Genomic DNA, 15,910 nt, shown 5'->3' on the forward strand with positions numbered 1-15,910 from the left:
AAGGGAGGACTTGGCTGAGTGTGTCAGCTAAGTGATGCAAATCAAAGGCAGATGGGGGGGGGCGGGGAGAGAGTTTATATGCTGCTATAACTATAAAACTGTAACTATAAAACAGTTCTGTCAAAATTGGGGAAAAATTGTGCACTCTTGCTTGAGTATTCTAGGCTTTGTTAATGTTAGCTGTTAAAAGGCATGGCACTTGCTAAAGGAGATACATGCTAGAAAAAAATATGTATTATAAAAACCTGTTTAAATTCACTTCCCTTCTCCCAGTAAACATTAAAAAAATGTGCAGCATCTGCAGTTAGGTGCCAAGCAGTTTTGCAGGCCTTGCAGCGTCTACAAAAGATGTGTTGGTGTGAAGGGGCTGGTGTCCAACATCCCCGGGCTCCCTGGTGGGGCAGCACAGAGCTGTTGGCAGCTGAGCAGCAGCCAGGTGCCAGGGCTCTGTCTGTAGCAGCTCTGATTTCTCCCCTACTCTGGGCTGCCCTCAGTTGTTTTTACTAGGGAAGAGATTTTTACGCATCCCTCACCCCACTTGTCTTGTTAATACACGAATATAATGAGGGTAGTTTGTAATCTTTGCATATCTGGATCAAGCTAATACTAACTGCCCATAGCTGTCGGTACATAAATTATAAGATCCATTCCTGTCTTTCTCCACACTTCTGATTTTTAGCTATTGTACCTCAAAAATATGATTGTAAATCTGAATGGTTCAGCCAGGCAGACCAACTGCACTTCTAGCAGCTCAGTTGTACATTTTACTAAACATGCATGATAGGACAAAGTAAAGGTGTCTCTGAAGTGCAAACGGTGTATGGGATCCTGAACTTCAGAAGCGGAGGAGGGCAGGGGAAGGGTTGAGCTGCGGGTTAAACTTCACAGAAAGTGGGTTAAGAGTTCTGGGCGAGAGGGCTTAGCATCTGCGGTTGTGATTTTCTTTTTACAGCTTGCCGATATCTCTGTAAGGAGGACTCAGGTCCTGTGGGCATGTTTTAGGACAAGATGCTTTGCACCCTAGAAGCTTCCCTGATGTGCTGGTACTGTGAATGTGCAATCGATCTCATAGAGTTGGTAAGGGAAGCCTTAGCAGGCTGAGGGGAGAAGAAGGTAAGGATGAGGTTAGTCACAAAACCCTTGAATTTTCTTCTTTGTATCTTCAGGCATGTGAAAAAAAGGCAGGAAATAGTTAGCAAATGATACAGATTTGCCTGGCTAACTGGTGTGGAAATAGTGGCTACACCAAAGCAGTGTGTGTAACCAACACCGCAGTTTAGCAGTGTGCCTGCATGTGTTTTACTAACAGACACTAGATACTGATACCACTCCTACTAGTTTTTTTTTGTAAGTCTGTCCTCTGCTTCACTCATCTCTCTAGAAGAATTACTCCTAGAAGGGCAGTGTCTAGGAGGCAGAGAGCACATTTGGATATGTACCGTATGTGCTCAGAGTCTAGACAGGCTTTAAGTTATCCAAAGATGTTTCATAGGTGAGTTAAGACTTGACATGATGCAATATGTAACAGAGGAAAAGGCGAGGATGTTTGGCAAAGTTTATGGGTGCTTAGTGCTTACATGCGCATAGTTTCTCTCATTCAAAGGCTCCCTAAAGCAGATGGGGTGCTTTATTGTGATAAAATCAATATGTTACAATGCGTGGTGGAATCCTGCTGGGCTTTGCAGATAAGGTCCCTTTCCTAAAGTAGGTCACAGCCCGAAGAGGGGAACAGGCAGAACAAAAACCCCCGAAGCTGACACCTTACAGGTCGCATTCGTTAGGAGAGGAGAGGCCGTTTCCCACCTCCGTGTCCCCGCGGCCCTGGGCGCAGCCGCTGCCCGGTGCCCCGGCGGGGGCAGCTCGCTCCGGCCGCCCCGGCCCCACTGGAGGGCGCCCGCTCCGCGCCCGCGGCGGCACCGCGGCTTGCCCTGCGCGGCTGCTGAGCGCCTCGGCAGCTGGAGCGGGGCCGCGCCCCCTTCGGCCGAGCACCCTGCACCCCGGAGCGGCGACTCCGGGGGGCGACGGGCGGGCGGGGACGGGGGAGCGGTCCCCGCGAGGGGCCGGGCAGCGGAGGTGGGATCTACTCCGCGTAATCCCCCATGGGGGGCGGCGGGCCGCGCTCGGAGCATCCCCCCTTCCCCAGCGCGGGGGAGGCGGCGGGGGAGCCGCCACCCCCCGCTTCCTCCGTTTAAGACCCGGGCTGGCGGGGCGAGCTGAGGAGAGCGGTCGCTCCGCAGCTGCCGGCCCCACTTCCGCGGCGGGGCGCGCAGCGCACGGGGCGGGCGCTGGATGCGGGGGGAGGCGGGCGGCAGCCGAGCGGGTCCCCGCGCAGCGGCGCGGAGCGCGGCGCGATGAGCGCGGGCAGCAGCGGCGCAGCCACCGCGGCGGGCACCGCCACCTCCGCCCTCTGCCTGCTCCTCTCCCTCACCGCCGTGGCCGTCTGCCTGCTGCTGGGCGCCAAGACGGCGGAGCTGCAGGGCCGGCTGGCCGCGCTGGAGGAGCGGGGCGCCGCCGGCCCCGGGCCGCTGCTGGACGCGCTGCAGCCCCGCGTGGAGCAGCTCTTCCGCGAGGTGAGTGGCGGCGCCGCCCCGCAGCACCCACGGGCGGGCAGCACCCACAGACGCGCAGCACCCGCGAGCGGACGCGCAGGACCAGCCGCATCGGGACGGGAGGGAGACAGACTTGGGAAAGGCGCTTCGGCTCTGCTGCGGCGCGGGGAGCCCGGGGCTCGTTCCGAGTGTCACCGGCTTGTTTGGAAAAACTTCCTCCCTTTTAGCGAGCTTTTCCCCTTTTTACTGCTGTTTGCATTAGTCAGACTGTAGGGAGAGGTGCGGCAAACCCCGGTCCTTCCGATGTAGGAGAGAAAATGCTCCAGGTGGAAAAGCGAGCGGTGTAATGTTTGAGAACATGCGACTTTTCCCCCTCATTCTATTCACTGGCAAAGGTAACCCGAGCACTTAAATACTATTTATCTTTGGATGTAATGGACTATAATTTCCTTGTTAGAAATTTATGAACATGATCCCTGTTATCTGGACTGTCTATCACAGGGTATCATGTGGTCCAGCAGTGCTGAACTGATTTATGGTGGGTAGAGAAGACTAGTTGCTTCACTTTCAATCCCAGGGTTTTCTGAAATTATTCAATAAAGATTTCGGTGCTGAAAGATTTCTCCTACTTGGAGAACAATTGTCCACACCAACGCCCTTCTCCACAACTAAACCAAGTCTCTGGGAGAAGTTACGCTTGATCCCAGGGTTATGTTTTTCCCCAGACTCTGGTGTTTAGGTTTGGGGCTTTTCACAGGCAAAGGGGGGTGGGCAGAGCTCCCATCACTCATAGGAAGCACTTGAAGATCCCAGAGCTGGTTTGCTGAATTTGTGTAAACAGTAGTTCATGAAGTGCAGCAGGATTCAACACCGCTTACGGGGCTGCGCAGGACACTCCAAGTGATCGATTCTCACATCTGGGGAAGGTTTTACACTGGGATTTTATTAATGGCCTGACCAGGGTGCAAAACACGGTGCTGCATTAAAATCGTTAGAGCCATGAAGCCTCAATCATGCAAAAATGTATTTGTAGGCAGCGCCTTCCAGCTGTGAGCAGCTCTGGGGATTCGAGGGGAGACGGAGGCAGCACCGGGTTGATGGGGAGACGATTCCTCGTTCTGCATGAGTTACGGGGATGGTATCGCTGGCACTGCCGCAGCGTGTCCATGCTCCTGGAAACTTGGTTGCATTGATGTGCCTTGAGAAAAGGGAAATGTTAAAAAATATTTTTGTGAAAACCCTGAATACCAGAACAGAGGGGTGCCTGCGAGGCGCAGTCACAAAATCTAGTTAACGTCTTCTCTCCAGGCAGGAATTAGCCTGCCAGTCGTGGCAGTGGTTCTGTTCCAATTACTCCAATAAATGTGCTTAGCAATGGGAATGGTTTCTGTGGCACTGCCTAAGATCATGTGCAACCTCTTGCTGAGATTTAGTTAAGTGTGGAAAGCTTGTTTTGTACTGGGAACGCTCAGATGGAGATTGTACAGGGGAAAATAAAGCAAACCCACATAATTGGGCTTCTAATGCAAGAGTGAGCTTGTTGAAACATTTAGTATGACCAAACTTTTGTCAATACTGAAAGCAAATTTTGAAATGAGTAGCAGATTCAAGGAATGCATGGTGGTGATTGTGCTATCTATTAATAGTCATTTCAAATTTAGTTATTCATTTATGTTAAAGTTCCAGAAAGTGTCTGTTTCTTGACCAAACTCCTCTCCGTTACGTAAGACGCCTCGCTTGTCAAGCAACTTCTGTCCTTTCTGTTCTTGAGAGTTTCTGGAGAGCGAAAGAATATTTCCATCATCGTGAATATCAACTGGTGCCTGGGGTCAGTTTTTTGTTAAATTCTGTGTTGGTCCTCCTTTGAAGTTTACCACAGCTTTCAGAAGTGAAACCAAAGCTCCATACGCTCCCTGTGCATGACCTGGCATACTTTGTTCTCTGTTGCTACCCAAAAAGCATTACTCCATATACCAATCTAGGGGTTTGCTGGCATAATTTATGGCAGAGCTGCATATAAAGGGCAGCAAATATAACACCAACATGCTGACTCTGTTGCTTTTAGTGTCTTTTCAATGTTTGGCAAGTAAAAGAGGATAGGAAATAATAAAGGAAGGGTGAGTGCGTAGTTAAGCCAATGAAAGCCAATTTGGACAACTAAGATTTAGTTTCTGGCCCTGTGACAGGCATCCATCTAACTCTGGAGAAATTGCTGAGTTGAATGTGGTGGGACCTTGCCCTTCCCTTGGCTGTTCCCTTAGCGGGATGTGCTGCAGGGTCCTGCTTTGATGCCCTCCAAAACATTTCCAACAGCATGGTCCAAACATGGCAGCATCTCCACTTGCTCTACATCAAAAGCCCCAATTCAAAGTGCGTAATTTTCATACTGGAGTGAAAACCTTAACGGGAGGATTATAGAAGCATCCAGTTGTTGTAAACAAAGCTGGACCGTTTTATTCACAAAGGATTTATTGTCTGCATTAGGCAGAGAGTGTCCAGATTAATCAGTTTCATGACAAGAACAATTCAGTGGGAGAACAGAGGACTTGCTCCAGGATTCAGGACCAGTGCAGATTTCTTCTGCTGTTTCTGTGACGCCGGCTGGACTGAAAGCATGGAAGAAATTGTTTTTGTTTCTATGAGCATCTTCATCATTCATACTACTTTAAAAATAAACAGATAAAAATGTAGACTTCAAGTGGCTGTCAGAAAAGTCTCTTTAGATACTCTCTTGCCACTTTTTCTTGAGGAAAGCCTGTTTTGCAGAAGGCAGCTGGATTATTCTGCTCTTTACACTTTTCTTAGGACAACTTCTCTGTCAGGTGCTATGAAACCATGTTGATACTTTCAGGACCTCTTAGCATCACAGCCGAGCAGCTGGGGAGAAATGCATAGGATTTCAACAACTGATAAAACTGTTTTATCTCCAGAATAAAAGGAAAAGAACCTAATTCACAGGTAGCCTAATTCCTGAATAGTCCACAGTGTTCAAATATTTGAACGTAGCTTGGGTCCTCAGCTGTGTAGAATTCAAGTCCAAATGCCCCAAATCCAATAAGTACTTTGATTTTTCTCTCTTTGAAATTTGGGACTCCAGTTATCAGATTATTGGTTTCTCTCTTGGTAAATACTTTGGGTGACACAGGGCATTCCTGGAGGACCGAGGGAGCAACCACTGTGGGTGAAGGTGAGGAGCTCCCGCCTTGTTGGGCTGCCCCAGCCGTGAAGCACTATGCCTGAGCTAATACAACTTACCTGTCATCAGGGCTTATTAACTTGGGCTTGGCAGTGTCCTAAATGCAGGCACGAACATTTTGGTTGGCTTAGAGAGCAGGCAGAGCGCGCTCACATCTGTCTGCAATATGCCACGTAGACATTGCTTTAGTTTTGTGAATTTTTACATGTTCTTGTAGTCCTACTCGTGAGTTTTGCACCTTGGAGATGGAAACACTGACCTTTTGTGGGACCTGGGTGTGTGTGAGCACCCCGGTCTCATTGGCAGTGCCCACCCCGCTGTCCTTCTCCTCATCCCTCTCCCCAAGAACCTTCGATATGCCACATAGCATGAATTTTAAGTACAAAATCAGCCAAACTGGGTCACGTCTGTTGTGCAAATATCACTCAGATGGGGTGTTGGGAAGCAGCCCGGCAGTCAGATGCAGCGGGGCTTTCCCTGGGGTGTTTGCCTTGCTATCGGGGTGACCATGGCGGGGCAGATGGGTTCTCTGCCCCAGCGCCATTCCTGCCACCAAACACGCTGACTTCTGAACATGGGACTTCTGTTAGCTGCTCAGGATGAATCCAGCCCATGGTGCTTGCACAGGGGACCTCTGGCAGGGGCAGGTACACTGGCCACCTGCTAATAAACATTGAACATTTTGTGTGCCACTGTGGCATGGGGGATCCAAAGAGGCTGAACGTAGCAGGGTGAAATTATTACCTCTCATTGGAAGGGAGCGTGCTGGATGGTTTAGCTGTTGGCATGCACGTGCAGACCGCCTTTAGATCAAATGTATTCTCTAATTAGCTATTTTTATTCCTTCTCCAAACAGAAACTGGGTGAAGGACTAGCAAAGCTGCGGACGGCAAGAGAGGCTCCCTCAGACTGCATGTGCCCCCCAGGTAGGTGCAAACGTACCGGCACGGCCAACACCAGACTGCTCAGGAGCCGCCTGCTCGCTGGACCAACGCCACTGAGCTCCTCCTCTCCTATTTTATATGTTCCTCTGTATCAAGGAAAATGTGTTAAAAAGTGGGATTTTTTTTCCAAGCTGAAGCCCTCTCTCGTGCTTGAGACTGCTGACTTCTTCCACTGCCTTGCTTTGGCCTGTTTACAGATAAAGAAGTTTGAGGTTTGGACAAAAGCGACGTTTGGCTATAAGAATAAAAGAACAAATAGCTTTACTCTGTTGTGAGCCCTGAGTGTTAGGCCAAAACAATTTAGAAGTAGTAACAAAATCACTGGGGCTTAATGCAAGTGTGATAATTAAAAGCTGCAGCCTCGCTGCCTTTTAGGAGAGCAGCGACTTCTCCAGCGCTGCCTTGCTCTATGAGAGCTGCCACTGATTGTTTAAATTTCCTCCCAGAGTTTAATGAACTTCTTAAACTGTCAAAACTTCCTGTTCTGCTGTGGAAGTGCATGCTCCTTGGAAACAATAAACAGCTTAGATTAGTTTGTAAAGGAATCTAATTTATAGAAATGCTCCGTTAAGTGCTTTGCTCTCATGAATGACTGGGCTGAGGAACTTCAAGCCTTTTCTTTTTTTTCCTTTTCACAGAAGTAGTGAAAGATGGGTGAAAGATGTGCGGTTCTTTGATGGAAGAGAATGCTTAGGCATGTTACAAAGCCTTGCAAGCAGCAGATAGTTCAATTCTGGTTTTAAAGATTAAAAAACCCAACCAAACAAACCTTGAATGCTGCTTGTAGATGCATGAAACACAAATGGGCAGTCTCAGATTTTCCTGAGATCCTGGAGATTAATCTTACTAGAACACAGAGCATTATTTCATACATGCAATACAAAAAAAAAGATGGACTTTTTCTCCATAAGATTATGTGTCCTAACCTTGGAAATATCTCAGTAATGATGCTCTTAAATGTGCTGCTGCAGTTGTACTCACTGTTTTTCTAGTGGAAGACTCCTGTGAGCATCCTGTGTATGTTACTGCTTTATAACCAAGCCCTGTCAGCTGAGAAACAAATCGTGCTTATTTTCAGCTCTTCGGACAGTGGTGGCCAAATTGGTTTTCCCTCTTCTGGTGCACAGAGCCAGCCCAGTCCGTCAGCCTCACGGGCTCTGTGGGCTGCGTCTTGCTCCAGTCTGTGCAACTGGGGCACTACTGATGCGCTTTAGTGCTCAAGAGGCTTTTCCTTTGCTCTGTAGAAAGCAGTTGGGATTGAGGAGGCTCCTTTGTGACCAGAAAAGTCCCAATTTGGTTCCGGGTCACCGAGTTTGCTGGTTGCTGCTTTTGAGAGATGAGGGAGAAGGTTTTCCCACGTGCTGCTGAAATACTCGTTACAGTCATTAGTAACGAATGCCAAAGCAATTTGTGAGCCGAGGAAGGAGAAGTGATTCCTGGTGGGTGGGACATATTGTGGCTGCTCCTGGCTACCGTGGATGGGGAGGTAAGGCGAGGATGGGCTGCCGAACTGCCGTGAAGCCTTTCAGCTATTTTTGAGCGATCAAAGGAAACTTCACATGTGTTTCATTTTTTTCCTGTTTCTCCTGAAGAAATCTGAATTGCCTTCTGGTCTGTAGTTAAAGAGCTTGGTCTGGAAACATCCTGAGAGCTTGTGGCCCTTACCGGCATTTACTGCAGAGCTACACCAGGTCGCAAACAGCTAAGCTTCAATTAGCCTCTGTGCACCAAAAAAAGTAGCCCCTGGGGAAAGGAAAATTCCCCTGTGGAGGGGATGGAGAGATGCTGCCAGCTCTGCTTCATGGTCCCTCCCTTGGTGCCTCTTTGGGACGGGGGGGACACGCTCCCCGCAGACCCGCGGGCAGCGTTCGGAGCAAACTGCACACTCAGAGCTCGCCCGGTGAGCTGGGCTTATTTTAAACAAGATCTGTTTTTCCTTGGAGTGAATCAGTCTGGGGTTTCGTTGGAAGTTTGGAGGATGTGTGGGGTTTTGGGATCACTCTTATAAAAGCAACTTGCTATGCATTAAAAGAAGTTTTGGGCAAGATGACTGTGATCCATTTAAAAGTTAAATAAGGCTCAAGTTATTTTGACTACAGAGAAGCCCTAAATTAGTGCTTGTAAAACAAACAAACGAACCAAACAAACAAATCAAAACAAAACCCTCCATACTTCCTCAAAAATATCCCAAACCTCCAAACCCCCTTCCCAAAAACCAACCCATTTTGTGTTCTGCATAAGTCACCTATTTGACTATAGGGCTCAACCGGGTTGTTTTAGAGCATCTTGATTTCTACAGAGGGACCCTCTGGGGAGGGCAGGGCTGTGGGGAGCCGCTGCGGAGGCGGCTGGAGCCCCAGGGCCAGTGGCCAGCAGAGGGGGCCCGGCTGTTTCTCCAGGGCAACGAAGGCATCTGGATCAAGGATAATCATAGTTATTTTTTAAAAAAGGTTTAAAAAGTACTACCCTGGCTCTGATACTGGGCGTGCTGTGAAAAGGTGTCTTCGTAGTTGCTCGCGGCATCTGTGTACTGCATTGAGCTGAGTTGTTTTGGTTTATTTATTCAGACAAAGCAGAGGCGGGAGGGACGATGATGACAAAAACTGCATGTCACTTTGGCTCCTTCATGCTTTGGGTGTTTCTGTGGCTGAGGGAGAGGAGAGGAGAGGAGAGCAGGACATCCTTGGGAGTTTGGGAAGCTGGACCAGGGGCGGGTTGGTCTCCGAGTTGCCTTGATGGCGGGTTGGTGGCCCCGCTCCGGTGAGGACGGCAGCTCTGTGGTCCCTCCAGTATTTGGGATGGGGCTGGAGTGGTTGCGTGCTGCTGGCGCTGGCCAGGCCCAGGACAGGCTGTCCCCATGTGTTGGCTCGCTCAGTATTTTTATTATTGTCATTCCCTGAGCCAGGCCCGTAATAATTTGCAGAGAGGCCCCTCATCCCCTTCTGTTCAGTCTCTTTCTGTGCTGGGATCCTCACACAGCCTTCGCTGCAAGATATAATCCGGCAGGTGTGGGAACACTTGTTTTTATGGCATTTGGGAGAGGCTACAGCTGATGAGCACTTGGAGGTGGCTTGAAAGCAAGACTAAAACCTTGTGCTTGCAAGACTAAAACATCATGCTTGCAAACACTTTGTTTGCTGTTGTGTGGCCTCTGGCTTTTTATGCCTTTATTTTTTAAGGAGCCTTTTTTATTTGTCTCCCTTGTATTTTTAAGCACAATCTTCCAAAACCTCAGGTACAAAAGGCTCTTATTCAATACAGTATTTGCCACGCCATTAGTCTTCGCAGTCTGTGAGAAAGTCCCTCAAGACCTCGAAGTGCTGGATACACCGTGCTAGAGCCTGAGAACAAATGTTTCCTCTTAAATCCAGTAAAAAAAAGAAAAAAGGCTTAAAACAAGCCCCAATCTGCAGAAAATGCCCCTACCTGGTACCTCGTCCTTGCTGTATTGCAGACCAAGGGTGTGAAAATCTCCAGCTCTTTCAGTTCCTCTTGCACCACATATTTCAACGTATGTGTTTCCATGTGCCTTTTTATTTAATGGTACCTCCTCAGGCTTTGCGCTCTGGAGCCTTAACTCTGAATGTCCTGGCTACTGGATGATGCATATCCCCCTCCTCGTCCTGAGTTTGCACTGGGACAGTGTCATATGCTTTTGAACATATGTATATATTACAAAAGAGTGTTAAATGTTCAGGGTAGTAGTCTGATGTTCCAGTGAATATGTGACAAATATTTCCCAATAGCGGCTTGGCAGCGGGAGGAGCAGTGGTACTGCAGCCTGCAGGACGGCGGATTGCTCCATTTCTCCGCAATTCAAACCATGTGTACTTGGGGGACCCGATCATTTAAAATCCTCCCTACCTTTGCAGACTCAGCAACTCCAGAGGATCTCTTGCTGTGCTTAATATCATTTATATACTATGTTATTATTTTTATTTCTTAAATTTTTACTTTTACTCTATACAGAGGGATCAGCTTTCTCCAGCTTGCTGGGAAGGTTTGTCACTATACATTTTGTGGTTCCCAGTGACGTAGAATATCTGCCTAATTTTTACTGATGTAAATATTGCCTTCAAGTGTCACTTGCTATCTGCCTTCTCCCCACGTTGTCTCACCAGGTAATTAGCACAACAGAATTTCCCTAATTGCTGGAGATCAAGGAGGAGAGGGCTCTGCTGGCTTTGTAGTCCTGATAAATGGCAGATGTTTTCCAGGAGGCCAAATGGGATGAGCTGAGCTCTGTTAACACCGGCTCTTTGTTTCTCACTTGTGGTGATAGCAGCTCTCTATTATTGCTCTTTTTACATCTTCAGTGTCTGGGTCTAGAGTTCCGTGTTTCTGTGAGTTATGGTTAAATAGATACAGAAAAATATTAAATTAACTGGAATATTTCTTTTTGAAATCAATGATGGTCTCTGCTTTTCTGAGTTGCTTTGCATCTAGTGAGCTTAACTATGTGAAGTATTCCTTACTGCCACCTGAAAAGATGCTTTTCTGCCTACTGAAACCATTAAAACTTGGAATTTTTCTGTAATTTCTATGATTTAGAATGAGACAGAGAGCTTTATGATGTCTTCAGCTTTTAGAATGTTTCCTAAATCCTCCTTGCCCCGGTTTCTGCAGGAGCCCAGTCCCTTCCCACACCCCACCAGTCACTTTGCTTCAGCTTCAGTTCAGGGTTTACTTTCTTGGTCTGGCTTTGCATGCAGGGGGCTAGGACGTTATGATTACAGTATTAATATAAACAGGATTTTTTTTGCCTTAAACTTACAAACACAATCGCAATTGTCTCCTGCATGGAAAAAGCCATGCCAGGAACAACTGGCTAGGAAGGACTTTTGACAAATGGTGCCATTTAAATGCAGGCGCTTACTTTCTGTTTAACATGTTTTCCTATCTTACCCCTTCAAAAATATGATCTGATTGCAGATCTTAGCAGCTTTTGGAGAAACGCTTTTTTGAGCATAGAAATTACTGCTGGCTACCTTCCATGCACTCCTTCCTGGCGACCATTCCCCGGTCCCTTTTGGATATTTGTGGAAGGCCCTGAGGACATCTGGAGCTGTGTCTGCTCACCACATGTGCTGGAGCCGCCAGCCGCCTTCTCCCGGGAGCTACCTGGGGTGGGCACCAACACCCTCCATCTGCGGATGAGAAGGTCCTGGAAACCCGCAGGGTGGTGGGCTCCCATTTCATCCTCAGGAACCTTCAAGATCTGCTTAGGGAGTTGTTTTGTGGCTTCAGGACTCTCCACTGATGGAAGCCTGTGGGTCAGGGCGTTGTTTATTGAGTGGTTGCAACAGATGGAAAGAAATGGAGGAGAGGTTTGGCATCTCCTCCCAGCCATACGACTCGTGCATGTGTTGTGTGTTGCAGGGTGCCAGCCAGCAAGGGGGAAGGAGCCCAAGGTCTCTCTTGAGAGTAGAGGAATGATTTTCTTATGGCCTCGTGGGTCACCCTGTGTCTGGAGAGGGCTGCTGACACTGCGGCAGAGCTGCGTGTGTCGTGGCCGAGGGAATTGGGGGTTTTTAACCTGGAGAAAAGGAGGCTGAGGAGAGATTTCATCATCTCTGCAACTACCCAAAAGGAGGTTGTAGCGAGAGGGGTCAGTCTCTACTCCTGAGTAACAAGTGATAGGACAAGAGGAAATGGCCTCAAGCTGCACCAGGGAAGGTTTGGATTGGATATTATGAAAAATTTCATCCTGGAGGGGGTTGTTGGGCATTGTAACAGGCTTCCCACGGCAGTGGTGCAGTCACCATCCCTGGAGGGGTTTAAAAGATGCGTAGATGAGGTTTAGTTTAGTTTAGTTTAGTTTAGACATGGTTTAGTGCTAGAGTTAGCTTATGATTGGACTCGATGATCTTTAGGGTCTCTTCCAGCCAAAATGATTCTATGATTCAGTATCAGAGGGGCTTCTGCTCACGCTGGCTTGCTTTTCTCTATTGCAAAGCCGCTTTTGGCACTGCTCCACACCCCCGTTGAGGAGCTCGTGGTGGTGGAGGGAGCGGCAGGTGACAGCCAGGTGTGCAGCAAAGGGGAGGTTCAAGTCAGGGAATTGGGGGACTGCTCTCAAACCAAGCTCCCCAGCACACTGGCATCCATGAGAAGGCATGTCCTCTGCTCTCAACACCCATTGAGACAATACCCTACCAGATCAGCTGCTACGTCAGCCAGCAGTGACATTTAATGTCCTACTGAGGTGACATTAAATGCTGGATGGGGCCAGGATTTTCCAAGGCAGGAAATAACGTGGTACCAGTGTTATTCCCAGAGCTGGCAGTGCCTCTGATGTGGAGGCAGAGACGTGAGCTAAAAGGCAGTCTGGCCTCAAAACCACTGGTGCAGGGAAAGGGACTGGAGCTGTGTCTCAGTGAGAATGCCGCGGTATTTATCCCAGTGGCATTTGGTGCAGCTCTGGCGTTTGAACACGGAGGCAGTTTGAACACAGAGCAGTACAGCAGGAACCGGCCCTTTCCCGGCAGCATTCATCTTCAGACCACTTCAGCAAAAATTAATTAAAACTTGTGACATCAGTGGGAGAAGGCTTTGAAAATTTATTTTTTTTAAGTCTGCCAAAGTTATTTTGAGTGTAATGAAAACTACAAAAATAAAGCTGATGACCATATCCTCTGCGAGAGGCTCTATGTAACTGTATCTTTGTCTTGACATATGAAGTCATTTATCCAGGCATAGACATTTTTTGCTGCCAGCCCCTTCAGCGCTGCCTTTCCAGAGAGGGGGCTCTGAAGCAGGTTGGTTCAATGCTCGTGGACTGACTCACCTGAGAGTTTCTCATCAGCTTCCAGTTGGTTTCCTCCTCTTGTTCAAATGACGGATGAATGTCACCCATGTGAGCAGTGACTTGGCTTTGCAGAACTGCTTATTAAAAATAGACTGTGTTTGGAATGGTACCTACTGTATCTCCATGCTGTCTCACCGAGCTGGTAGTGCTGTCATCTCCTGTCCATCCCATATGTAACACGATGGGAATGTGTTCCAAATCCAGCGTGCTTTATGTTGATCTTATCATTCATGCAGTGTTGATAGAAGCAGGTTTTATCGCAGAAATGCTTTTTGGGCAGTCAGCTGCCACTGACGTATTCCTGAAGCAAGAGTTGCCTTGTTTCTCTGCCGCCAAGAAGCTCCAGGCTTGATGTTTCATGACTTGCATTGTACAAATACATGCCCTGGGGTGCTGGGTGGGGTGGCAGGGACACAGCAGCTGTACTTGGCTGGGGATGATGCTGGGTGTGCAGGAACCAGCCATTGAGGTGACCTTGCCACGCATGTGCACAGGGTACACCGCTCTGTACACACAGATCCTCAGGGTGACACACTGCAGGGAGAAGTAGCGTGAGGGGACAGATTTGGTTGCTGTTCTTTTTTTTAATTGCACCTGTTCTGCCATGATAAACCAGACAGCAGAAAGGCTGGATTTCTTCCTGCTTTTCTAAATTGGACCCAAGAGGCAACACTTCTCGTCATTTCCCAGCTATGAGCCCATGGTAATCCTACCACTAGTACCCAAGATCCAGCGCTGGGGGCAGGTGACCATCTCAGCAGGCTGTGGTGGGCACAAGCATTTGCGTTAACACAGCCTTGCAGGTTGCAATCACATGGTTTAGTGACCTAATTAAACCCCCACCTGTTCTTCATTTGTCATCATCAGTCTTTGTTTTATCATGTGGCAGAAGATACGCGGGTGCCAAGATACTCCTGAACACTCAGATTTGGCAGCCTGTGCAAATACAATGTGCTGCTTGAGTTTCATCCCTGCGGCAGATGGATCGAACTCCCAGCCTTTTGTATGAGTGAGGCAAATTGCTGCTGGAAACACAGGGGACGGGAGGTCCTCAGTGTCCTCCTGTCCACCCAGTATGTGCTCATTTGCTTTTTTTACTTGTGACCTAGTGGGGCAAGGAGCAGGAAACACTGCGCATGCAGGATGAATCGAGTGCAGGCAGGGGGCTCATGGAGGGGGCTCAAGCGAGCCTGTCACCATGTTAATTTGATGCCAGAAGTCCACATTTTGTACAAACTGGAGGTGCGGAGATACTGGTGAAAAATCTTGCATTCATCTGCCAGGGCTCTCTGTGGCCATACTGAACCTTGATTGGGGTAGGGACTTGGGGCTGCGTTGATTGCATTTGAAGCTGTTGTTCATGTTTCTGGCTCATGTTTGGTTTGTTTATTTATTTATTCATCAAAGATATTAAGAGAACTTGGCTTCTGCTGAACGGCGGCTGCCCTTTATGGTTTATTTTTTCAAAAGGATTGCAATCATGACAAGACTTGAAGGCCAAAAAAAGCCGGTCTTTACCTGCAGTTGGCTGTGTAACACTAATTACTTTTTAACCCAGCTGAGTGGCAAGAGCTACTGATCCCCGATGGCACGAGACTTCATTCATCAGAAGGTCCCTATGGTGCAAGTTGACTGGGACCATTTCTGTGAAGACAACTCCAGTGAGGGACTTGGCTCCGGCCCTACGTGCTTTCCTACACACTTGCAAGAAATCCCACGTTTCTGCCTTTGCTTCTGGCCCATTCATAGCACGACTGTGGTCCCAGCTGCACAAGTGACATGTGAAGCCCAGCGGCGCCTGGATGGGCTGTTTAAACCGAAGCTCTGTGCACCACATTAACATTTTTACCCCTCGTGCCCCAGGCTCTTGGGCGGCTTCCCAGCAAGCATGACATGGAGAGGGAAGTATTTACAAAGAAAAATTAAATAGGTTCGATGGAGTTCCCAACCATCTGTATGCTTGTGGTCAGACTTCTAAAAAAAAAGAAAACTAGGAGAGATGAGGTCTATCGGTACATTACATCTGGAAATGTTTCTTTCTGGCTCGAGTTTGTCTGCGTTTTCTCCCTGTTTTGGGCTGTCTCTGAGCAGTACCCGTTCGTGCTGCTCCGGTGTGCGGCGCTTGGTGCGGGAGGATCGAGCAGGTTTGTGCTGCTTCACTGCTAAGAAAGATTGAAGAGCTTGGACGAGATGTTGAACAGATTTTTCTTTCTTTTTCTTTTTTTTTCTTCCCCCCAGCAAATCTGTCTGGAAGATGAGAACAGTTGGTATTGATATGATCTGCTTCATATTTTGGGAAGCTTTGGCAGTAGCTACTATCAAATAATGATGCTTCTGGGTCTCTTATTGTGCAAACATTTAAATATGTTAAACTGTGTTGCACAGAGACCCTGTCAAGAGACTGATGCGCTGT

General features: G+C 48.2%; 1 protein-coding gene across 1 annotated transcript in view; it reads left to right on the forward strand.

The window, feature by feature from the left end:
- Positions 1-1,008: 1,008 nt before the first annotated feature.
- Positions 1,009-15,910, forward strand: part of COL23A1 (collagen type XXIII alpha 1 chain) — a gene marked incomplete at its 5' end in the record, with an annotated part of 181,772 nt that continues 166,870 nt past the window's right edge. The window contains 6 exon segments of the mRNA XM_080353326.1: positions 1,009-1,077; positions 1,709-2,090; positions 2,093-2,207; positions 2,209-2,280; positions 2,282-2,570; positions 6,602-6,671. Of these exon segments, the coding sequence (XP_080209452.1) occupies positions 1,009-1,077; positions 1,709-2,090; positions 2,093-2,207; positions 2,209-2,280; positions 2,282-2,570; positions 6,602-6,671 (997 nt within the window).

The sequence above is a fragment of the Nesoenas mayeri genome (genome assembly GCF_963082525.1).
Source record: "Nesoenas mayeri genome assembly, chromosome: 14".
In the NCBI taxonomy this organism is placed as follows: domain Eukaryota; kingdom Metazoa; phylum Chordata; class Aves; order Columbiformes; family Columbidae; genus Nesoenas; species Nesoenas mayeri.